The following is a 26,246-nucleotide window of genomic DNA, read 5'->3' as shown; positions in this document are numbered from 1 at the left end:
GGCAAAATCGGGATTTTTGGAGAGATATGCAAGTTTAAAATCACTTGTAAAGAGGAAATAAAACCCCTACAACAAGTTATAATTTACTTGCACACATGTAATAGGGGTTTAAAATCCCTATTACATGTAAAAACCATTAAAGTACGGGTTTTTGGAAAGAACTACAAGTTTACTTGTAACTTAACCAAAATATCCCTATTTTAACTGAAAAAAGCCAAAAAACAATAAAAACAATAAAGGGGAAATTTAAAACAAATTACAAGTTTTCATTTTTTAACAAAGTGCACATGCAATAAGCTAAAAATTTCCCTACAAAGACCAAAACAAAGGAAATCATTAAAACTTGCAGTTCAAGAAAAATTCTCCACCTGCAGTCGGGATTTTAAAACCCGAAATTGAAGGAAAGACATAGCAAACGAACCCAGAATGCGACGAAATTCGAAACATAGTTTCGAGGATGGACTAAGGATTAAGCAAATCCAAGGATTAGTCGAAATTCTGCCTCGGGAAGCGTGCCATAGAGTAAATTTTTCATTTTTTCACAAAAATTTTATGTTATGGTCCTTCATTTTTAGAAACAAAAATGAGGACAACAGGAACTTTTGTACGGAGTACACCATTCCTAATGCCTCCCTCTTGGTCGTGCTATAGTTCCTCTCAACCTTCGAGAGTAGTCGGCTAGCGAAAAACACTGGATGGTTTATTCCTTGTACACCCACTTGTGCCAACGTGGCCCCGATGGCATAGTTGGAGGCATCCACGTGAACATGGAACTCATTGTTACAATTCGGATATGCCAGTATTGTGTTGATGTGTTTTTTATGCACTTCAAACAAAAAATAAAATACTAAGTATTCTATCATCTCTTGAACAAAGACTCCTCAAATGTTGATCAAGATGACTCCAATGTTTATATTGCCAGGTCTTGACGTGTGGATAGACTCAATGGTTGATGTGTTTGTTGGTAATCCAAGGGGACTTACACTTACTCAATGGTTGATGTGTTTGTTGGTAATCCAAGGGGACTTACACTTATGCACCTTAGCTAGAACTTGATCATCTAATGTAGCAATTCAATGATGCTTTCTTCCTACACTACCTCAAATTCAAATAAAAACAAAAAGTAAAGGGTTTGAGAATCTATTCTAACACAAAAGGACAATGATAATAATGGATAATACTTTGATAGACAAACTCCCTTAAAACCAAGTTTTTCTTTGCTATGATAACAACAACTACACAACACTGGTGCAATCTCCCAAGGAAATGAAAGATTTTCATATTGCGAACCATTCATTCAAATACCCAATGCTGGCACAATCCAAATAAAACATTGACAAACGAACTTAGCAATAATGAGGTTCAAGATAACTTTGCACTGTAGCTTACAATCAGCAAACCACAAAAGGTATGAACCAAGGAATCTATCATGTATCATCGCATGTATCCACCATAATCAATGAACTTCAATCAACTTTGAGAAGCAACAAGAAACCATGAAAATTGTTGGAACAACACATAAAGATCCACCATACATAAATGAAAATCATGTATTAATTCCACCATAGTCTTGGCAACAATTTCTAGCTTCCTCTTCCTACTTTACTGCTAAGTATTCTACTTTCCGACTCTTAACTATTAACCTTACAAATAAGGAAAGCAGGCCCTTTTATAGCTCTTCCTTTACAAATGAATGGTTCTGATGATTCTCAAATCAACAACCAATATTTAACAATAAGACCCTAATTAGGGTTAGTTACAATTAACTCCATCTTGACCAATAAGATCATTGCATTGCTTTGATTACACGTCTAGGTGAAAGACCAATAGGAAATAAGGTTAGGTACATTAAATTTGTGCCTCCACATGCATAGTTGTCATCTTGGGATGAGTTAGGTTCAATGAATCTAGACACTTTGACTTAGAATCATTTGACTAGTGGATGAAGGTGAGTTGTCACCACTTCATCTACTTGCTTGCCATGTACATCATCATGAAGAAGTCTTTTTTGTTTGGACAATATCACTTGATACTCAACATTCCTAGCCCTTTGACGAATGTGATGGATCATATTCCCAAATTGCATCATCTTGATCAAGCCTCTAGCTTTGATTAACTCTTTCGAAACTATCAGCTCAAGAGATGCTCCAAGTGCTATTCATCTTCTTCTTTCACCATCTTCATGATGTCAAGGCTTGATCTTTACATATGGTCATTGCAAGTGTATCCTCCATCTGCATTTGTTATTTGTGCTTCTCTTATCATCACTTATGCATGATGTCCTTGACTAGGATTACTTCCTTGTTACACTAACTGTGATTCTTGGATTTCCGAAGGAAATTCAAGATTGTTATAACATTTCCTTCATCATCATGTTGTCTTGAATATCTAGAGCTCTTCATTGCACTATTGAAATAGGCTTGCAAGTTGAATCCTTCGTGTAGTGATTGCATCACCAAGGTTATGTAGTCCTTCTTCACCTTGACTGCATTGATCTTACTCTTCCTTCAATACTTTCATCTCTTGTGTTTTCTCTTTCATGATGTTGATCTTCATCTTGTGATGACGAGTCTTTATTCTTCCCTTGAAATGTTGATGAATGTTGGAGCATTCTTCATTTTGCACTGTCATTGATTCCTTCTCCATGTCATGATTCCTTCATGCTATTAATACAATGCTGAAGTTGTGAAGTGAATATGTTGATCTCCTCCTTTGCATTGTTGAGTCTGCACATTGTTGTTACAATGCTTTCTTCATCCTGTTCAAGCCCATCTTGACGCCCTCTTGAAATGTTGGAACATGTCCATGATGACTTTGATGTTGTTGTAGAGTCCTTATGTTGATCTTGGATTTCGATGGGAAATCCAAGGACAAATGCAATCAGCTTGCTTTCATCCTTGTAAAGTAATGTTACCTTGATATCCTTTTCACACCCTTGAGGTGTTCTTCTTTGATTCACCATCATCTTGAATGTCTTGACCTTTGAAATAGCATTTCAATTTCATCCTTGCTAATCCTTGAGCTTGTCCTTGTGTCCTTGTATTAACCTTATCAAAAGTCTGTGAGTTTGAGTTTCAGTCAATAGGTTTACAAGCAGATAGCTAATCCCTAAGATCTTTCATTTTCAAAAGATGATTAGACAAAGAACCCCCTCATTCAGCTTAATAGCAAACAACAAATTCTCTAAATATAAATCTGTCCCTTTTTTAATGATTGGTACTTGCCTTTCAAACTAGTCCATATTGTACTTGCAAAAGTAGCAATACGAGCCTTAGAATAAGCTCATTAGACATAGACAAATTTAACAATAACAACAATTCCCTGTGATGCTTATCATAATCATCCAAGTTGGTTGCAAATTTGGATTCATTATCTAAAGGGATAGTCACACATTCTATAGGCAGCAATGAAAAATAATTTATAGCTCGGTACTGGTCTAAAGGTCTTGGTAAGAGTACGATTCAGGCAATGGTAGCTCCTAGGTTTATTCCCAAGAAGGACCTAGTGTTTCCATTGAGCGCAAGACAAACATGCAAAACTTGGCAATTATATATTGCAAACACAAATGTTAAAAACAAAACAATGATTTAAAAAAGGTCAAAAAGTTATTTAAAAGTTCACAAATACCTAACTCAATTATATAATTGATCTTATATTTTCCTTGAAGAGCAATCTTAAGGAGATATGAAACATTGTGATCAAAAAAATTATAGTGGTATCTAGAGATGTGATTTTATGTCTAATTGTGGAAATCTATAATAGTTAATCATTTATGACACCCCCACACCCCAGAAAAATGAAAATATTCGACTGCCTACAAACCCTTAAAAGCTTGCCTATTATGTCCCCATTTTTTAGCTATTCTATTTTGTAAGATTTTGTCTAGCTCCTATTTTGACCAAAACAACTTGGTGTTTGATGAGGGGAATCCAAGGTTCTTGGAGAGAGCATATATTTATAGAAAGTCACCCGGTCAACCCCGATTCTCATTATTCTTCATCAATATCATTCCAATATAATGAGATTTTGATTCCAATGCTATTTGGTGGTTTCACAAATCGGGTGAATTATTGAGCTTTAGTTTACTTATTTCACTAAGGTATCTTGATTTTATACAATAATTTTAAAAAAAACTTCATGTAATAGCTTGTTGGAAAGGGAATTAAAAAATTTATATCATGGACATGGATGCATAAAAAGGGGACCTTACATATCAAATATAATTATTATTCCATAAAAGGGTCTTTTGGAGCAAAAAAGGAGTTATTTTATTAAAAGTAAATTTTAAAATATACCTTATGGAAAGTTCAGCATAAAAAGTATAAAAGGAGATTTAAAGAGCTCATTTGTTTATGCAATTTATTTAATTTCCTCTTGTGAAACCCTTGTGGTATTGTGGGATTGACCTTGGTTCATCTCAGCCTTATTGAGGATGAAAACCCTCTTGGAGAAGATTAACCATGTTGGTGAAAGATCCTCCTTGGTTAATATCATGTGACTCATTCAATGTTACAGTTTGTATACGAAAAGTTTTGCTGGTAGATTTATCCAAAAACTACGCTTGTGCTGAATGCTGAAGACTTGGAGTAGTTTCATTTGGAGATTGCCTGGTGTGTTGAATGTCGCCCATTGAGATTGCTACAACTAATGGAAAATATAATGAAGACTTGTGCCAAATATTATATTTGTGAGATTGTGTCAAGAAGGGTTGAAGGTTTTTGGAGTATTCTATTGTTATGATTTTATTTTGTATTTCTTTCATCCCTCTATGCTTGACCACTCCGCTTCTTGATGTTTTTTATGGGTCACATTAAAACAAACTTGAGGGCAACTTATGTTATATCTTAGTGCAAAGCACCCTACACATTAGTACACTGCTTTTTTATGGGAGTTTGGGGTTCCGATATGTTTTATTTGGAGAAAGGTGCAGCTACAGCTCCTTGATATTGCTGCTTGGAATTGATTGAGGGTGTGAACAGGTTAATTCCTTCATATATTCATCTACAATACTCTGATATTAAGTTACAGTAGCATATGTTTCCATGACAATGACATGATATCAATGTAGGGCATCAACATTTGACATTGTAATACTGCTGTTGTAAACAGAACTTTGTAACAGCAAGCATATCATTTGACAATTAATGCATTGTTCGTTTTTGCGGTCAGATTGTCATTATTAGTTCTCTTTAACGCATACAGAATGTTTGGTGAAATGTCCATGATATTTCTACGCATTGTGGATTTACTATTTCAACATATATCTTCTCAAGTTGCATTATAATTTATGAATAATCCCATACCAAAACACATTGAAAACCATCACTATGCAAAGTGTTTGACGAAATGGCTGCATGATAGAAGATAGAAAAACTTATTTGGTGTTGAAAAAAATTGGTTTCAATTTTGGGGTAGACATTACGTTGCCTCTTATTTCATTCACTCTAACTACATGCTTCAGGCTGAAACTACACCAAGGTACTCTTCCAACTTCACTTCTATAAAATTGCTGTGCCATTCCTATGCCACTATAAATGCATTTTTTTTGCCAAGAGGATTAAAGAGCTTGTAGCAAGAAAGATCTTTCTTTAAAGGTAAGGATCCCTATTATAGGAAAGGGGCAGCTATTCCTAAGGGTATAAAAATCAAAGCATCAAGACTTGAAAGCTTCCATTGTCCAACTTTCATTACTTCATGTAGGTGGGAAAGAGACTTCTATGTAGGAGCCAAATTGTAGGAGAAAAGGAATGGCACTGATGCTAATTCTAATGCATTTGGTTCTAATGAATCAATTGCTCATTTGGATGCTCTTTATGAGAGAAAAATGATGAAGATTTTTTAATATTTTCCTATTTTCAACAGATAATATAAAACTGTGATATATCAAATTTGAAACTTGCTTAATATTTTAAGCTTCAATTATCAATTACTTTTTGAAATTTGAATACTTATTCTCTGGATATTATGATCAATTTTGTTATTTTATCTATACTTTTTATATTTGTTTATTAATTTTGTATGGACTTCACCAAGCCCAACTAAGCACAGGACCTCAAATAATTAGCAATTGCCATGTTTAGCTAGCTGTATCAAACCTGTATGTTGTAACCTCGCAAAGCATGTCTTAGTCACCAAGCATATTTCAGCAGTTGTCACAAAGAGAGAGAGAGTACCAAAACTCCTGCAGCCATGTCCCAAGGTTTGAGGCGATATTCCCAATATGCTTCAGCTATGCCAAAAGCAACATGGCACATGTCCACAGCCGCTGCGCCTAGCCGTCTCACTCCCTAATTTGTTCACAATATATGAATCAAATAACATAAATTTAGCATATTCACTCAGAAACATTATGTCATAAATGACAATGGAACCATAGTTTAAAACATCCAATGTATACCATACTAGTCAAAATTTGAAGAAAACTTAGAAGTCAGTAAAATATACCCTGCTAACATCTGTGAACTCTTTGAAAAGATCCATATTTGTTGCCCAAGCATCGTCATGATCGTATCCAAATCCAGTGATAAGAAGTGACCTTTCAACCTTCAATAAATTAAGGAGTTAACATTTTTTGTATCCACAAAGATTAAGTTTCACTAGTTTCCATTTACTGCTAGAGAAACCAAACAGCAGCTGACTAGTCTCGCCAATTAGTTAAAATTCTTTGAATGGAAAACACATGACAAGTTAATCATTGTCAATACTTATGCCGAGGTTAATGATAAACCATGAGAAAAAATACGTGTGCCTCAAAAGGACCAAGAATCTAAATTTTTATACTCCGAGATAAAAAAATTCCAGCAACTTAAAGAACCAAACATTAGTCAATGTAAATTGTCAATGTTTAGCTTCCTCTTTCTGATCAAGAAAAATTATAGTCTTAAGAATACGCATAGATAAAGATTAATAGCAGGAATATATATAGTATTGTGATAAAAAAAGAGTTATATAATAGGAAAGAAGCTTAGAAAATCAGAACAAATGATGAAATAATTTCCGAACCTAGACATCTTCAAGGAATTGAATAATAATTTTTTCTTCAAAACCTCAAACAATGTTTGATTGATTTGGATGCTCCTAATTTTTAACAAGGTATACTTTCTATAATATGTACAGCAAATAGAAATAGAATATGCATAAGTCAACCAGAAACAAAAAAATACACTGACAAATGTAATTGGACACTTGGCAGTTGGCACGCACTTCATTTACTAATATGTAGAAAGTATAACAATATCATTTGGCATGGGCTATCCTCAAACAAATTAATATAATGATCACAAGAGTTCATCAAAAGGTTTGTATGTTGCCAATCATTCAATGGTATGTCAACTAATCAAGATGTTGTGAACCTCGTCAAGTGATTGTCCACTTGAAACGAAAAGGATTCTTTGGATGAATTTTGGGGGAAAATATCACCTACATTGCTCTTAGATTTGGTGGCATCATAAAACTGAAAGGTCAAAGCAATATCATTGACCAACATTAAGGTCTATAAGCACATGGCTGGCTTCAGCACTTGACCAACAAGAAAGGACTTGTCAACTTCCAGACATGCATTCCTAATGTAGGGGCCACTTGATCAATCATTGAAAAACATAATGATTTTCCTTTTTGCACACAACTGGAACAGTTGAGTGAGTTTGAGAATTAATAAGCCATATTGATTCCTTGGGTCCTATCAAAACAAAAAAAAACTAAAACCAGCAGAAGGAAGCCTAATCATAATTGGGATTAAACTTCGCATATATGGAAAATATAGGTATAACAATTTTAATGTTTGGAACAACATAAAAAAGATTTCATCAATGCTAAGAGGATTAAATATCAAATCTTCCTTTCAAGGCTGGAAAATACATCCATAATGGCATATTCACAAAATTTAAATCATGTTGATATCATAATATAACATGCATATACAAGTACATGAATGCATACGCCAAATAATAGCATACATCAAAGTATATGGGGAACATAACCGAAATACATTGGCTGAATGTAAATATACAATAGCTATCTCATCTAGCCATAGCCAAATATAACAACCGTTCACATTCATTACACCTATCATTCAAATATCACATATAATACAATTTGTTGCCTCTAAGAAACTGTATAATACCCTCAAGTGTACTCTAGATATAAGAGAGTGCCCATGCTACATAGTGTAATGACACTAGCTAGACCTAGGTCGGCCAGGTCATCTATTTGTTTGTTTTAATTAAATAAATAAATAAAACATCAATAAACGAAATCATTGAATATTTTAATAGGTCGTTTTGGCCAACCCAAGAGGGAGGTTGTTTGAGTAATAATTAAATAAATTTTATAATAAGTGGGCTCTTAGGCCAACCTATGGCGGTTATCTCTTAACCCACTTGTGCCTTGTATATATATGTGTGGTTGTGGAGTTGTAGAGGATGATGGAATAAGCTTATTTACCTGGTGCATTAAACGAATGCCCTTGCTTCCTAAGACACCAACCTGGGAAGCATCTAGCAGTGGGATGACAATCATATTGCTCATTGAGAGGAAGGTTTTTTGTTGTGATTTGCATTCTTATTGTACATAAACCCTAGGAGCACAAACACGGGATCAGAAGATTGTAGAAGCTGGAATGAATGCGAATTACTTTGCTTTTGTCTTTGACATAGCAAAGTAAAGGTTAAACACATTAAGGAAGAAGTTTGTGGGCAGTGGCCATTGGAAGAAACAATTGTGGAGCAGCAAGATATGGATCCAGACTTTTGAGCAAGCAGCATTCATAGTGGCCAAGGTGTTGTCTAGAGGACTCAGGTCAATAGCTTCTGAGTAGGAAATATTTTAGAAGCTCTCATCTAATTGAAGGCATTCTTGCCATAGGGATTTATAATTTCAATTATATGCATTGGGTGACAGTCTGATTAATAGAGATATTTTTTCTTCTTGTTCACTTGATCATTATATAATCTTTGAACTGACGAATGGTATATATTCTGAGATGGGTTCTTGAACCTGATTATTGTTGTTGAGTTGATTATGTTCTGAGTTGCATATATACATGTTTTTTCAACTTAGAGAATATTATTTAAAAACTCTTTATTTCATAAGCTGGTATATTTGAGTGGTGTCAAAGCTTGGTATTCTGCCATCCTATGGATTGATGAGTGATAGGATTAGAGATATAAGAAAAGAGAAAAGAAGGCCATCGGTGACAAGGATGAGACAAACCCCCAAGAATTCATTAGGGAGATCAGAGAAATCTGTTTACTCCATACGGTGTCAATTTAGATTACAAAGTAAACAGAATGGAAGCACACAGATATTATTCATGAAGTAATTCACCGGACATAAACAGAATTTGATCAGGTAAAACTGGATACAATAATCAGAGTTATCACATACACGTCCTTGTTCCCGTTACATCAAAGCATATATACTGCCCGGCGGTTGGCGGAGATACCAACCATTGCCAACTACCAACCAACTCCTACAATTTGTAAATTGAAAAATATTTTCATTATTTATTATAAACTTTCAACCATAAACAAAAACACCACAAAATGAGCAACAGTAGTAGTGACAGTCATGAGGGTAGTGAAAGTGAGAATGAACAGAACACAAAATCACTAGACCCGTCTTCTAATTCTGAAAATCCAACCTCAGATGCTATTCCACAAGACCATTATGCATGCCCTTCACCCTCTCTTCAAAAATTTGCAAAAGGCCCTTTCATCCCCAAGATACCATTTCTTCAGTTTGCCATGAATGTAACTGCCAACAAGGGTAAAAATACAAGGGGCAGAAAGAAGTGGCTTTGCCATGTTTGCAACACTCATTACCATGGGAGCTATACTAGGGTTACAAGCCATCTAGTGGGTTAGAGTGGACATGGTGTTAGAGTTTGTGAGGTAATAACATTGGAACAGCAGGTTGAAATGGCAAGGTTGGTTGGAGTGAGTGAGGACAAAATCATTGGTACAACTCACAATAAGAAATGGTCATCTACTCATTTGCATGCCTCTTCCAATGTATCATTTCGAGAGAGTTCTGATAGAGGGAAGAGGAAGGCCACTACAGGTGAGAAAAACAAAAATACAATGGTAGAATTAATGAACATGCAAAAACATGAGCAAGTTGAAGATTTAGTGGCCAAATTTATTTATGCACATGCTCTTGCATTTCATTTGGCGAGGTCACCTTATTTCGAAACTATGGTGAGAGATATATTGACAGTTGGACCCTTCTATGCCCCCCATGGAGAACATAGATTGTGTGCCTCCCTCCTTGACAAACAATATTCAAAAGCGAGCATGATGATGGAGGAGATGAGGCAAACATGGATTCGGACTAGCTATTCCATTGTCATGGATAGGTGGACTGGTATTTGACATAGGCCACTCATTAATGTTATTGTTGCATGCCCTGTTGTTTCATACTTTCTTGGAGCTATTGATTGTTCTAGGAAAAGGATGTTGATTTCCAGTTTACCATTTTGAAGGAGGTCATAAAAGAGGTTGGGCCTTCTAATGTTGTGTTCATAAGTTAGTTTAATGATTGAGAGCACTTATAAACATATTTTTTGGACTCCATGTCATGTACATGCCTTGAATAATACTTTGAAAGACATTAGAAAAATAGATTGGGTGAGGGTAACAGTGGTAGAGGCTAGAAACATCAAAATGTTTGTATGTAACCATCACACTTCACTTGCACTTTTCCGATCTTTTTCAAAGAAAGAATTCATCAAACCAATTAAGACTACATATGATAGCTATTATCTTTTGCAAGAGAGGATGTCGGGGGTGCAAGCTGCTCTACAATCCATGGTTGTTTGTGTTGACTGGAAAAAGCGGGCTCAATCAAGATAGAAGGGAAGGTGGTGAGAGAAAGAGTACTTAAGGACACTTGGTGGTCCAATATCAAGTAAGATAATTTAAATTTTTTGAGTTTGAACTTTGTTTTACTTTGTATTTTAAAAGTTATAATTTTTAATTGTTGCTTGTAGGTATATTTTCTCTATCATATCATCAGCTATGGGGGTAATCCAGTATGCAGATACAAACTCTTCTAAACTTGGAGAGATCTATGAGACTTTTCATAGCATAATTGATCAAATGAAACAAGCAATTCATAACAAGGGTCCTAAATTGTAATTCTATGAAGAGCATATTAGGCCTATTGCCACAAAGAGGTGGAACACAATGAACACCCCTCTTCATATGCTTGCCAATGCTCTTAATCTGTGGTATGGACCTAGACTGAAGAGCACACAAATATACTGAGAGGGGAGGGGCGGTGGGGGTGAATGCGAGGGTGAATCAGTATATCAATATTAATATACTTTTAATCTTTTTAACTTAATTCACATTACTTCAACAACTTATCCAACAACATATGCAAAAATGAACACCAAAGAACACAAGTTTTATGTGGAAACCCAATGTGCGTGAAAACCACGGCAATAAATGCAAATAGTTATATATATGTATCTTTTACGAAATTCGTAGGTACCAACCTACTAGAGGCATCATCCCCTTAAATTTGTGAGCAACAACCCACAGGAAGAACCAACTCCCTCTCCTCAATTTGTAGGCACCAACCTACTGGAAGCACCAACTCCCACAGCTAAATGTAGGCACCAAGCTTCAAGTTATGAAGAACCAACTTTACCAAGATGAGGCACCAACCTCAATGCAAATCTCTATTACAAGTACTCCTTCAATCTACTGTGATGAATAACACTAATCATTCATATAGACCTGACTATAATCTCCTCATAAATTTGGTATATAATTCTGTTTATGAACCCTCCTGAATTTAACTTTCTCAATGTTATTAATCTGCTATGCACCTCTTCAACTTTCGCTGTTATTTCTCTCACAAAGCCACTCTCAAGTCTGATTGCTACTTGTTTATCAGTCTGTCATAAAACTCTTCAGTGAACTGACATATTCTGTTCTCTCCAAACCTGATGTGTATTTTATCTTCTCGATTCACATAACAAAGTACCCCTTCATACTGCTACTTTATTGTCGACTGCTCCTCAACACCCTTCGATCTGATAAAAATCAGATTGGAGAGTTTTCTTCACTGTTCTTATCCTTATATTCACGCAGCACCTTCTAAATGCATTTCAACTATCTGTAATATCCCTACCATAATGTCATTATTTGTTGTTAATGAATAACTTGTTATTATTTTATTCATAACCTCTTAATTAATATCATGTTTTATTTTTGTTTTTGTTTAACATCATAAATATTGTTTGATAAATTATAAATATTAATATCACTTTATAATAAATCCTATTAATAAAATATCATGTTTTATTTTTGTTTGTACAATAATCATTGTTTGATAAATTATAAATATTAAAATCACTTTACAATGAATATAAATGAAACCCGATGGAGAAAGAGGAATCGGATTTCTCTTAAATCATTTCATTTACTTATTCATTGATGATGTTCTTGGAAATTGATCGATTCGTGGTCAAAAGGCATGAGGATTGGTTACAGGGGTGTCTCTCCCCAAAGATCGCAAGGGTTGGGGAGTTTAAATAGGCTGTGATCTCCCTTGGGAAGGCACAGACAGAAACTAAGAGTGAAAAGAGCATACGGGAGAAGAGAATAAGGGATAACAGAAGGTATGGATTGGTAGATAATGTGAACTGCTGATAATATAATTTTAACATGGCTAATTCAACTAATATTTTGGATACTATAAATATCATCAATATAATACAATGTAATTAACACTATTAATATCATTAATATAATACAATGTAAGTAACACTAATAAATCAAATTAATATGGGTATTACAATTAATACAAAGTCTTCATACAAAGTTAATTCTATCAACAATATTAATTCTGGTAATAATAATACAGTTGATACAATTTAAGAATGTAAAATAATATTAATACAATATTTAATAAGACATGTTTTAGATGAGGATAAGCAGTTAATGTAATCCAATATAACACTGTTAGACAGTACATTACTAGTATATATAAATGATATAAGGGTTGGTATTAAATATGATATAAGGAGGTTTATGGAATATATCGTAATGATGTTAATAAATTTCTGTTTAAACTTCTAAGGGAGAAGGAGGAGAGTTGTAAGAGGGGAACGGTGTATGAGTGTTGCCGAGAATAATCATTATGTTATGTTGTTATATTATGTTTATGTTGTCGTCGGTAATAATGAGTTACGGCGGTCAGTTAGTTAGCCGATGGGTAGGTAGTTGGAGTCGCGACGGTTGTGTCGCACCCCTTCGGGTATTATATATTGTGTACCTTTTCTTCGAAGTAGGATCATGTTAGTCGTGTCAGATGTAATGTTATAAGCACTTATTGTACATGGACTGTGGAATTAATATAGAGGCTGGTTATTTAATATATTTCCATTATGTTCTGTGCATTTACGTTCTGCATTTAACCGTTTACCTGAGAGGGCAAACATTTGGCGCCGTTGCCTAGACGAACTCGGGAACGGAAGACACGGATGGCACACAGACACAATGGGCCTACCCATTGGTGAAGTAAACCCCGGAGGCCGACGACGCGCGGACAGAACTTTACACAGGAGAAGACACGACAACGCGAGAATTTTCAATTTTGCTCCAGGTAGCCATTCAGACATACGTTCGACGAGAAGCAGCGGAAGGAATAGCAACAATAACAATAACGGAAGCCGTCTCCAGTATGACGCCAAGGGCCAACCAATTATCCAATGTAGGGCCTGTAATCAGTCGGGGCACTTCGCCCGTGATTGCACGAAGGAAGCCACCCCTCAGCACCTCTGCCGTTGGTGTGGGCCAGGCGACCATGAGGACGCAAATTGCTCGCAGGCAGGGCTTAATCTCCTCAACATTGAGAAGGCTGAGAAGACTGGTGAGAAAGAAGTACTGGCGATCACCCGCGCCCAGAAAAAAAAAGCCACTTATCCCGACCCCCGTATGGAGAAGGAGAGATTACGGGAGGCAAAGGCCAATATTGAACGTGAGATGACGACCGAACGACGGGACAACGAGGTGGCGAGTACATCATCCCGTACGGAAGCGGAAAATAACATCATTGGGCAAATCTTGCAGATGGAGGTGCCGATAAAGGTAAAAGACCTTCTAGACTCTATGCCACAATTGAGGACTGCCATCCTCACCAATGTGCAAAGCACCGCATCGTCGAGTGCACCACAGGTAGGGGTTCCCACCACCGCTTCAAAGAGTACACCATAGGTGGAGGTTTCCGTCAGCCCTTCGACTGACCCGATGTTACTAGCCTTGAGTAGTGGTAGACACCCAGCTGTGGTAGAAATGGGTATCCGTGGGACCATTCTGAAGGACACCATTGTGGACGGTGTATCTGGGGTGAATGTACTACCAAAAGAAACATGGAAGCGGCTGGGGAAGCCCACCCTGTGGCCACCCACATTCAACCTGGTGGGAGCGGACCAACACGGCATTAAGCCACTCGGCCTGTTGATGGCCCAGCAAGTGACAATTGGTACACAACCCTTCTTGTTAGATTTCGTGGTTATTCCCTCGAAGAAGAAAGGCTATGACGCCATCCTGGGGAGAGCGTGGTTGATCAACGCAAGGGTAAACCACAACTGGAAGAAAAATACACTTTCCATGGAGAAGGGAGGGCGGAAATATACCATTGACCTACACACCCAAGATGTCGACGAAGAGCTCGCCTCTTCAGACTCGGACTCAGAGGACTCTAATAAAGGGGAAGGGGGTCCCGATGAAAGCAAGGGCAAGAACGCGATGGAACCGAACAATGAAGGGGTGCTCGAATTGGAGGGATGTTCTAAAGATGAGGTATGCTCACTTAACGGGCTCTTCCACTGGCAAATGGAGGATTACGAAATGTTTCAAAGCTACAGGCTCAAAGTAGAGGAACCAGAGCAACCAACAGAGGTGTACCTGCCGGAATACAAAGAATATTGGAAGGGAGACGCCCCAAACCCTAGCGACGTAAATAATCCGAAGAGTGTCAGCAACGATTGGAACCCTGTGTGGAAGGCCGCAGCCTTCAAAATCTTTATTATCCTTCTTCTTATGTACGGGAAGGAGGTCGTGGTCCCTGTAGAATTTGTGGTTCTAGGTCTTCCGATGGCCATTGAAAATAGACTTGCCACCAACGGGCCCAAATTGAAACCCTACCACGCGAAGCGCGCAGGGGACCCGAGAGGGCGGACGGACACGCGAGAGCCCGAAGGGGGACCCGAGAGGATGGAAGGGGACCTAAGAGGCCGGGCAAGCGACTCGAGAGGCACAGGACAAAAGCAGGAGACTTTTGGGCGAGGAAAACCGAGAAGGATGAAGGGCGATCCCAGAGACAAGGGACCTGAGCCGAAGACTCTCTAGACAACTTTAAAAAAAAAAAAAAAAAAAACACCGTACGGTCATACAAGACAGTTAACTGCATGGCAGAAAAAAAAAATTGTGGAAAAAAAAACACCACCGTACGGGGCCGTACGGCAGATGACCGTACGGTTGGAGGAAAAAAAAAATGACCACCGTACGATGGGACCACCGAAGGTGGCATCACCATACGATGGAACCACCGACAGTGGAACCATCGTGCAGTGGAACCACCGTGCGCTGGGACCACCGACGGTGACACCACCGATGGTGGAACCATCGTGCGGTGGGACCACCGTGCGATGGAACCACCGTGCGGTGATCACACTGACGGTGGGGCCACCAAAGGCGGTCACCAAGCAGCTACGGAAGATAAAAACACAGCCGACGAAAAACAGAACACCCCGCGCAAGAGGAAGACACCACGCCGCATAGCCCGACCACCGCACAACACCAAACACCGCCGCACAGCAAGGGATAAAGGAGGAGGACGACGCACCGCACAGCCCGACCACGCACAGCAAGGGTTACGCACACCAACACGTAGCAGCCGCAAAAGGAAAAAGAAAAAAAAGAGACCAAGCCCGCACAATTCACACAGCCACGTAAGGGCAAAACAATCGCCACAGGTAGACCAAGCAACCGCACGATTGGAGGTGCCAGTGCTGTTGTTGACCGGAGGTGTGTCCGTACGATAAGAAGGGTGTCGACCGCACGGGAAGGTGGCCGCACGATCGAACGTGCCAATGCTGTTGTTGACCGTATAGGGAGGTTGTATGGCCGGGGTGCCATCGGGGACATTACAGTGCCTAAAAAAAAAAAAAAAAACCGACGACGACCAGATTTAAAATGATTCGCTGCCCCTCGACCCCGCTAGGGGCGTTGCCCCCAGACCCCCAGTTTATTTTTGAGCTACAGAAGACCACGGGAAGTGTTGTGGTTGTTCGTACTATGAGAAAGAAGCCTGCAGTTAAGCATTGGCGGGGAAGCCATAAGCCGTAGAGGGAGACGGATTTGGAGGTTGGGAACAAACAGAGTTTGAGGGAAGGCATTGCAAGTCCACGCAGTTGTATGACACCAGGGAGTTAGTCAGTTCAGTTTTTAGCCTTTGGGGAGTGTGATGGAGGATTTGAGGTGTCTCCTAGCATTTGTGCCAGCGGATTGTGGCCACCTCCAGGCATGACTGGTACACTTTGAGGAACTCGGAGTATGTCTCGGCTGGACGTGAGGTTGCCTTGGTGGATGCATAGAGGGCTCGAGAGGAGCTGACCACCAGGTTGGAGGCAATAGTCGCGTGAGACTTAGTTCAGCGTACCCAGGAGTTGGATGCCGGGAGAGCAGCACGGGTGGCTATCGAGGACAAATTGGCTAGGGAGACAGTATCATTTGCGTAGCAGTTGGTGGAAGCTGAGACTGAAAAACGTGTTTTGCAGACAAGTTTGGGTTAGGCCCAGGAGGACTGTGATGGCAAAGGAAGCAATATTGGTGAAATCCGCACTTGAGCATCGAATGGTAGTAGAAAAGGGTTTTCAGGCGAGGACGCAGGAAGTGTATAAGATCCGGGCCCGACTGGCGTCAGTAGTTCCTGCCGTTCATCTCTATTTTGTATTAAGTCGTCGGAGTCGACTTCTTTTCTTGGGGGGGATGATGTTGCCGAGAATAATCATTATGTTATGTTGTTGTATTATGTTTATGTTGTCGTCGGTAATAATGAGTTACGGCGGTCAGTTAGTTAGCCGACGGGTAGGTAGTTGGAGTCGCGACGGTCGTGTCGCACCCCTTCGGGTATTATATATTGTGTACCTTTTCTTCGAAGTAGGATCATGTTAGTCATGTCAGATGTAATGTTATAAGCACTTATTGTACATGGACTGTGGAATTAATATAGAGGCTGGTTATTTAATATATTTCCATTATGTTCTGTGCATTTACGTTCTGCATTTAACCGTTTACCCGAGAGGGCAAACAATGAGCATCTTCCTAGATACGCCACCTCGAAGTGGGACAAGATGAGCCCATAGAGGCCAAAGGAGTACAAGGGTATGGTCTTTGGGTCTAGGGAAGATGGTTTCTAGGACACCCTTTGCAATCTCTTCCTCCTTCCCTTCATGGCACATTAATATAAGAAGAACAATCATAAGAAGTAGGAAAAAGTGACAAGGTGAGGGATAACGGTTAGAGAGCACATCTCTAGGTAGACCACTCCATATGGATGGCATGGGCCACATGGAGCCAAAGGGATGGTATATCCGCTTTGGGCCTAGGATGGAGTCTCAAGGACACCACATCAGAGTCACTTCCCCCACTTCCTTATGGTCGAATCTCCTTAAGTTGAATGTTTGATTATTAACTAGATTAATCAATGCAGATTTTTATAAGATTCATCTAATGTTTCCATAATGTAATATGGTTATGATAGTCTCCTAACCTATGTGCAGGGTTTAAATCAAGTCAAGGTACTCATTAAACCGAATTGCTGCTTGGAAATTAAGTATAATAGTAGTTTTAGAATACTGCTAATTTGGGCACATTACACTATCTTTAAGTATCCATTGTATAGACGTGTCTCATTGGAAGAGACATTAGTTTTAATTGCATCATTTTGACTTGAGTTATATTAAAACATACCACTCAAACCTCTTGATAAATATAATAAATTCGCCATTACCAATCGCACCCTTTCATCATATATCATTCAGATTTGTTAATATTTGTAGTTGACTTTCTATTAGACAAATCATATTCTACTAGACTATATAAAACTCTTTGTCATATCGTATCATAGTGATTTTTATTCACTGAAGATATAAACTTATTATTAATTATGTTTATGACTTGTCAAAGTTGTGGTCTATAATGACTTTTCTAACACTATGAATTGAAGCGCTGCCTTATATTCTTTAATTTGTATTACGTGAGTCTTCTATTTGCTGTGTGATCTCTGTGTTATGCCAATTATTACTGCTGCCTTCTAATGCGATCCATGCTTTCAATCAGGTCTTTAAAGCTCGTGTTGTCATTTGAGTCATGGTCGATATCATTTGTATATCCTTTACTGCTGTTTACAGGCTATTCTCTGGATACAACTGATGTAGTATAATTCACTGCTATATTAGTTTCTTTGATCATTATATGATCAGGTACATACTTCCATTTGATTGATGATCACATAAATTTGATTGATGAAGTCGACAAGTTGTCTAGTTTGCTTGCCATGAAAGCTTTCCTCTTTATACAATCTTTGACTTATCTTCATAATAATCTTCTAAAGGATTCTTGGATGTCGTACTAGCCAAATCACCAAATCAAGTCTTTATAATCACATCTTTTCTTTGACATCAATGACAACTTTCCCAACATAGACCTGGTCAAATGATTCCTTCTGAGGATGATGAAATGATGGAGGGTCTTACAACAGCCCTTCATGAAATGTACAGCAATGAGCAGGCAAACATTCTTCGAGCAATGGCTTCAGTTTATCGATCTTCAGGGTCCTACGTTTAGCAAACCAAAGGCTAGGATGGAAAGGGCCACTATTACACATAAAAACCCCATTGGATGAAATTTCATGGGAAGGACACACCAAAGTTGAAACAACTTGCAATTCATTTGCTCTCATAGATTGCTAGTTCCTCTGTTGCAAAGAGGAATTGGTCCACCTAAGGCTTCATCCACTCCATTAAGAGAAACAAGCTTACCTCAAAACGAACTGAAAAACTAGTTGCAGTTCATAGTGCCTTGAGACTTCAGAAACAATAGACTACTTAGTATCGATAGACTCCAGCAACACGATGGGATGTTGATCTTGAAGATTTTAGGCAGATTGATGAGGAGGTACAACCAAGAATGCTCAACCTTCCATTGGATGATCCAAGTCAGACAAAGAGTGATAGTCACTCAGATGGTTCTGAGTCTTGATGTTGATAGCACGAATGAAGCATAGTTTTATAGATTGTTGTATTTTAATGTTTGAGACTACTAGTATACTACTGTATTGAAGTTTATTATGTTGTTATACTACTGCTCTCATGACTTATTTTCATATTGATATTGTTTTTAATATATATATCTATATATATTAAAATTTATATATTGTTGGCCCCCCACCATCCCCTAAAATTGGCCCTCAAACTGTCATCACCAAAATGTCATGGAGCCTTGATTTAAATATTTAAAATGTTAGGTGTGATTCAATAAATTAGGTATAGTTATAGTTTAGGTTTTAAGCTATAATCTTTTCCTCTTGTTGAACTTGACATCGTTTCAAATTTCCAATACTTATTATTTAAAATTACATATTTCACATTATATATAGATATATAGATATATAGATAGATAGATAAAATTTAAAATATTCAAGTACCCTCTCCTATATTTTCAAAAAAATAATGTACAAGTACTAGTGCCCATCTCTTGGCAACGATAGGCAAAAAATCTACTAGATGGTTTTTTTAGTTGACTCATGTTTTATGTCCAAACATAGTTTTTGTTTTTGTCAAACAAGAGCCAATTGTTACAACCCTACAAAACATGGTGTTTGAGCCATGTTCTCCCATGTGTTCCTTGCACATTCATCATATGTTAGGTGTTAAAACCAAGTTTCTATTTTTTTTATTCTTCTATGTTGTTTTGCCAATTTGAAGCAAAATTGCTTCTTATCACAAAGGTTTTTCTTGAGTGATGTGTGCAAGAGCAAGGGATTTTGAAAGTCTTTTGGTCAAAAGCATGAAGCTATGTCACACTTGGGGCTAATTGGGGGTAGTCCGGCCGGACTACCACCCTACCACATGACACCCCGTGTCGTTGGTATGGTGCCTAAATGGCGCCAGGAGTTTGGTCGAACTGAGTTCCGCAATCAAACTCTTGGCGCCATTTAGGTACTTTTTGTGAGCGCTTGAACTTAGAATTTTTCAAAAAAATTCAAAATAGTTCAATCGAACTGAGTTCGGTCGGACTCCCTTATATGGCAGGTGATGTGGTAGCCAAATCATCTATTTTGTCTGTATTTCTGAAACTTTTCACTTCTGCTCAATTTTTCTTCAGTCAGAATATTTTTTTACAAAAATTAAAAAAACCCTTTTGTAGAGCTCAAAGTCATGAATCTAGACATAATATTTTTAGTATTTTGATTAGTTTTAATATTTTTTATTAATTAAGCATTGCAAGTAAGTATTTTAAGTTCACTTTTATGCGGTCGAAGTTAAATAGTTTTAGTTGTGTTGGCCACTTCCTTTATAAAAGTGTGACACAACATCGTTCTTTTACCCTTTTGTTAACTTGTTTGAATCAACATGAAAATTGTTTAAAGAAGGATCACCAGGATTTTATAATCAACATCAATCATCATGGAGCCATGTGTAAAGAAAGAAGCTAGAATTAGACAAAATGAAGTGTTCAAAGGATGGGAATAATCCAAAGGAAAAGCGACTAGTTATTAAGTGGCAAGCAAGGACATATAAAATCACAACAAGAAGACATGTTAGGTAGTAAATGGTGGCAGATTGAGTGATAAAGTATGACGAAAGTGCAATTGGAGGAAGTTTAAGTGTTGTGAAACACATAACCACATGACAATAAGGTAAAAGCTTGGCAATTAACTTAGGTTCATGCAATGGAAGGAAGTAATTTAACCAGGCAAAGTTCATAATCACAAAAAGAAGGGATTTAAGTGGCAAATGGATGCAAATCACACAACAGGAGTAATATAACATGACAATGCATGACTTAAAATGTGGCCTAGCAAACATGATGTAAAGCATGATTAGAGTTCAAGTGTAAGTCGCAATGAGGTTCAACTCATGAGGCAGTGATGTTTTGTTGTGCAATGGAAGGAGAATCCCGAATCACACAACCAACTTATTGTATCTAGGTTGAGAGGACAAAAGGCACAATTGAAAGACACAGTTGGCCTATGTTTAGAAATCACGAACTTCTTGTGAGCTGACCCAGATTTAAACCAAAGATGCAAAGAAAAACATTTCAAAATAAAAGCAGCCTTCCTAATAACTTTGCAAGGTTAGAATTCACTATTTTTCTAGGGTTTTCAGCCTCTAAAAGTGCCATAAAACAAGGGTTTTTTCAATCTCCCACAACTAGGCATGAGATTGGCATCAAAGTTGAGTCATCAAGTTTGGATTGGAGCTGTCTCATGTTTCTTTAAGGTTTGAGTTCTTTAGAAGTGCCATCAACTTTTAAAGAGTACAACTATTTCAGAATCACAAGGGTTATTTGTGCAAATTATTTTTACTTTTAGCAATGGCTATATCTAGCAATGATTATTTCCGGCCTTGTATTTCCAAGCAAAGTCGAAAGCCTATTTTTTTGGTTTTTTATTCTATTAATTGTTTAGTATAGTTTTGTTTTGAAGTTCCTTTTTTTCTTTTCTTTGCAGCCTCTAAGCATTTTGCAATAAAGCATTTTTTTTTGATGAAAAATGAATATTCTAATGTCCCAAAGATTGGGAATTTGTAATGTATAGATAAGTGCCTTGAGCACACCAACTCAGAAGAACAACGATGGATGCTATTCTTATGCTATAGAAAATTCAAATTGTAATTCAGTTTGTTACTATGTTAGTAATTCCTTAGATTATATTGATTTGAGCAATGTTCTCAAGCTTTGTATTATTTTCATTTTCTCAAGTAGGTTGTGGGTTTGTATATAATTTTAGCCAGTAGGAAGGTGTTTTCAGTTGTGTGTCTAGCTAGATTGTTTTCATTTGTTAAATATGAAAATCTCATTTGCAAGACAAGGCTGTCAACAGTTTGGTGCTTGTATCCTAGGCAAAAACATCGGCAAGTAGTTATTTATCTAATGTAAAACCCCCCATGAAGTTATTATAGAGTGTTGATATTTGGATTTCTCATCTATAGTTTGGTGTCTAGGGTCAATTTAGCTTAGTTTAGGTTTAGTTAACATCTCAAAGAACCTTCCCTCCAAATTTGAAGAGAGGTTTATCCTCACAAACTATTATGTTTTGTGTCGTCCTGAAAAAGACAAATTAAAAAGCTAACAAGAATGAGCTTTGGGTCAAGAATTGCACAAGAAATTCTAAACATTGTTCAAAGCATTTGTGTGATGGTAGAAGTTTGCATAATGGGAGTAAACAAGTAATTTACAAGGTAGAGATTTCCTAAATTCAAATAGGCAAACAGCATGCCATGAATTACCATAGAAAGAAGATCCTTTTGAAGTTGAGGATGAAATGGAGGCTAAATTGGGGTTCGGTGCTATTCAACATCTTTTAGTGGTGAGGCTTTGGAATCAATCATATGGAGAGAAAACTTGAGCGGGATTGGTGTACTCTCTGTTACTCCTTTTAAATACTTTATAAAGAGAAGAATCGTACTAAACGGAAGATGCGAGGATGTTACCTGAACCAAGAAAGAATTCTTTAATTTTTGGGTCAAGTAGTGTATGGGATTCTTCTTCTTCAACATTGATAATGGGAGCATCCTTACTGGTAATTGCAGATTTAGTTGTGCTCATGAGGTCCTATATCCTATGTGCCTTATTGCTTGCTCTCTTTTTATACACTTTCTAGAGTTAACACAGATGATTTAGCCACTTACATTTGCACCAATGCAAGGTGCCTTTTATCAATTTTGAAGTATACAGCTGCTCCAGTTTTTTATTTCAGAATGACTAGAAGTACCAAGCTTCAGATAATCAAGCTGATTGGATCTTTGGAATTCATTACAATTGTTGCAAAGATTTCCAGTTGCTTGTGATCCAGGACTTGAAGATAGACTCTCAACTATGGCAAGAAACTATTCTGATAGGGATGAGAGAGAGTACGGCACTTCTATCCACTTGGGAATTCTAATTCGTGGAGTGCATTGTGTAGCTATATGAATCCTCTAAATTTGGATCAGCCCACTGCCATGCTGTCTTCATGCTTTGGTCATATATTGATCCTATCTTGAATGTATTAAAGGTGAAAACCTTTTGAAGAATAATCAGATTGAAGATCATGAGAATGAAAGTAGCAGTTGAAATATGTTGATTCACATGATTTCATCCTTAGCCACTTCCATACAAGGTAGAAAGCAAACAATAACAAGGGAGATAAGGTGATGCATGAATGGGGATGCAATATTCACAAACAAGGTCATGTAGAATCCCCATGTCTAGCTGTTAGTGAAATCATGCCCTTAATTTTCATCCCATTGGCATGTTCGATTACCTAGACAAGAAACTTAGATAAGGCCATTATCAAGGGCCTTCCAAACTAGGGCAATGTTGCTTTCATTCTCATCCTCTATTACCTTCCAAAAAGGCAAGGAAAAACCTCAACCCTTGGTAGTGCTTCCATCGTCCCAACACACTAACTTATAGTTTTTTATTCTTTGAAGACAAAATTTAGGTCTTTGACTATTTGAGGTCATCATATTTCAATTGGAAATATGAAATGTGAAATTCTAAATTCTCCTATTACAACTTACTCCAATTGTAGAATATGGTTATTACATTTGTAACTAGAAAATAATAGAACATTAAAATAGAGGAACCCATTAATCTATGAACTCCCTCACCTCAATAATAAAATTTTGACTAATTAAAATTGAATAAAACCCAAAAACAGAAGATTTGATGCACATACAGAAGAATTTAAATTTTTTAAATAAAAATATACCTCTACAACTAAATTGAATTCTATATGCTTTGGATGGAAACAAGAATTGACACAATTTACTAAATATTTTATAACAACAATCAAAAGAGTTGCTGCCCATAGATGCAGCTATAATAGATTCAAAATAAAAGTTCTAAAAATTCATGATTGGAAAATCTAGAAAACGAAAAGAGCATCAAAAAATAACATCATTGACACAACCTAGCTTCAAAATACTAAATAATTTCCATCATGCAACCAACATTTTGTCATAATTAACTTACTAAGAAATAACAACCACAAAATGTCTTAACGTAAATTTTAAAGCATCATAGTTTTGGAACTCACTCAAACTCATTGAGACTTGCGAGCTCTGAGGTGATCAGGCCCAACCAAGTCCCAATGACCTGGACTTAAAAAAGACTTGGCCTTATAATGACTGTTTTTCAAGTTCCCTATGTTGGCTGTATTTGAGTGTAAATCATGTGCCCTGTTTCAACTTATTTAGTGCAAATCACACATGCCCTTGTTTCAATTATTTTCCCTGCATTGATTCGCTCATTTTACTGTTTAGGATTGCATCTACTCTTCATCAGTGTATGCTATGAGTAAATATTATAGATTGGATTTCAGCTGTAAGATTACAAAGTTGTGTGCAAATAATAAATTATGCAATAACAATGCTCATGTTTCAGACATGAACTGGAAAAAAATAAAGACCATTAAATTCTTTAAAGATCCTTATATTTGCATTTTTTTTTAACTTTTCAATTTATTAAATCTTTGCAAGTCTGAGTCAAAATTTGGCCAAACCAGTCCAAGTATTGTAACTATAGTTGAACTACTCACCAAAAACAAAAACTCGCCAAGGCCCAAAAAAAAAAACTCCGCAAAAACTCGGCAACTTAAAAATTTGCTTAAATTTAATTAGAAATGCAATTTTTCTGCAAAATTCAATGAGGAGATGCATCCAATTAGTCAATAAATGAGTACACAAAAGAAACAAGCTGAGTCTAGATGTATTTGATTGATTTATATGCAAATTGGGTACAAAATGACATCCTCTTGTGGAATGTTGATGGCTAATAGACTGAAACAAAATGAGATAGCAAATTGTTTTTGTAAAACTAAAAGTAAATACTACATCAAAACATATTACATCTTCCTCTTCCCAGCTCTAGTGAAAACTAGGTGAGAGATAGAACTAGAGGGTCTAGTCCTAGGAGTCCGATGTGGCTCCTCCACCTTGCCAAAATGAGGTTGAGGGTAGTACCCCTCGCGGGGGTCTGAGGGTGAGAGAGAGAGGGGTAGAGAGATAGGTCTAGAGCTTGGGGCAGAGGAGAGAATGATAGAGAGAGGGATAGAGGAAGAGTGATAGGGAGATAGATAGGTCTAGAATTCGGGGCAGATGAAGTGAGTGAGATAGAGAACTAGTGAATGCTAATAGGAGCCTACTGATTACTGAAATTTGATTAAGTCTAATAATATAGATCTTCTAAAACCTAGAATTTGCATTATAACTCCTAGAGACCAGAAACCACTTTCAAACATCCTACCAATATATACATGAAATATAACTTAAAGCATAAGTCAATATGTCTTATACTTAAATATTATATTTCATGTATATATTATGATGAAGAGACTGAGACTGACTTGAAAAAAAAATTAGATAACTTTTTGAGATGTTTGGGCCTCTTTTTTTTAATGCAGTCAAGTTTTTGCCAAAAACTCGGCGAGTTTCTTCTGCGATTCAATGGTGTAAATACTCGCCCAGCAAAAAAACTCACGAGAGTATTCTACAAGTATTCCATCTATGATTGTAACTATGGTTTGAACAACTAAAACAGCATAATCACAAACACCAAAACAGCTCATTAGTCATTATATGATCAAATGCACAAAAACGTCAAAGAAAATGCAAACTTATCATGGATGAAGATTTATCCTAAGTAGAGATATTATGAGTCAAAACCCTTCACTTCATTAAAATAGAGTGACAATGAACCTAACAGTTTTCAAAAGAAACCTATCTCTAACTAAAATGAAGACGGATTCATAAAACAAGAAAGATATTGATATATTAATACAAAATAGTATATACAATGACCCTATTCTAAGTGCAAACAACTATAGATAGCTAGTCTATGTTTAATCTTAAATATTTTATCGACCCGGTTACACAACCCAAGCTGCAATAGTGAATCTCATATCATGGAATGAGAACCACATCATAACGTGCATGATTTAAGTTTAAAACTTTGCATGATATG

The 26,246-nt window shown here is 37.1% G+C and overlaps 1 protein-coding gene across 1 annotated transcript in view; it reads right to left on the bottom strand.

The window, feature by feature from the left end:
• Positions 1 to 26,246, bottom strand: part of LOC131065509 (phosphatase IMPL1, chloroplastic) — a 177,356-nt gene that overhangs the window by 37,900 nt on the left and 113,210 nt on the right. The window contains exons 7-8 of the mRNA XM_059219071.1: positions 6,445 to 6,543; positions 6,174 to 6,287 (exon numbers count right to left, since the gene is read on the bottom strand). Of these exons, the coding sequence (XP_059075054.1) occupies positions 6,174 to 6,287; positions 6,445 to 6,543 (213 nt within the window). The remainder of the gene's footprint in view (positions 1 to 6,173; positions 6,288 to 6,444; positions 6,544 to 26,246) is intronic.

This window comes from Cryptomeria japonica, chromosome 4 (assembly GCF_030272615.1).
Source record: "Cryptomeria japonica chromosome 4, Sugi_1.0, whole genome shotgun sequence".
In the NCBI taxonomy this organism is placed as follows: domain Eukaryota; kingdom Viridiplantae; phylum Streptophyta; class Pinopsida; order Cupressales; family Cupressaceae; genus Cryptomeria; species Cryptomeria japonica.
The sequence above is the reverse complement of the archived record's forward strand: the minus strand, read 5'-3'. Positions and strand labels throughout refer to the sequence as shown.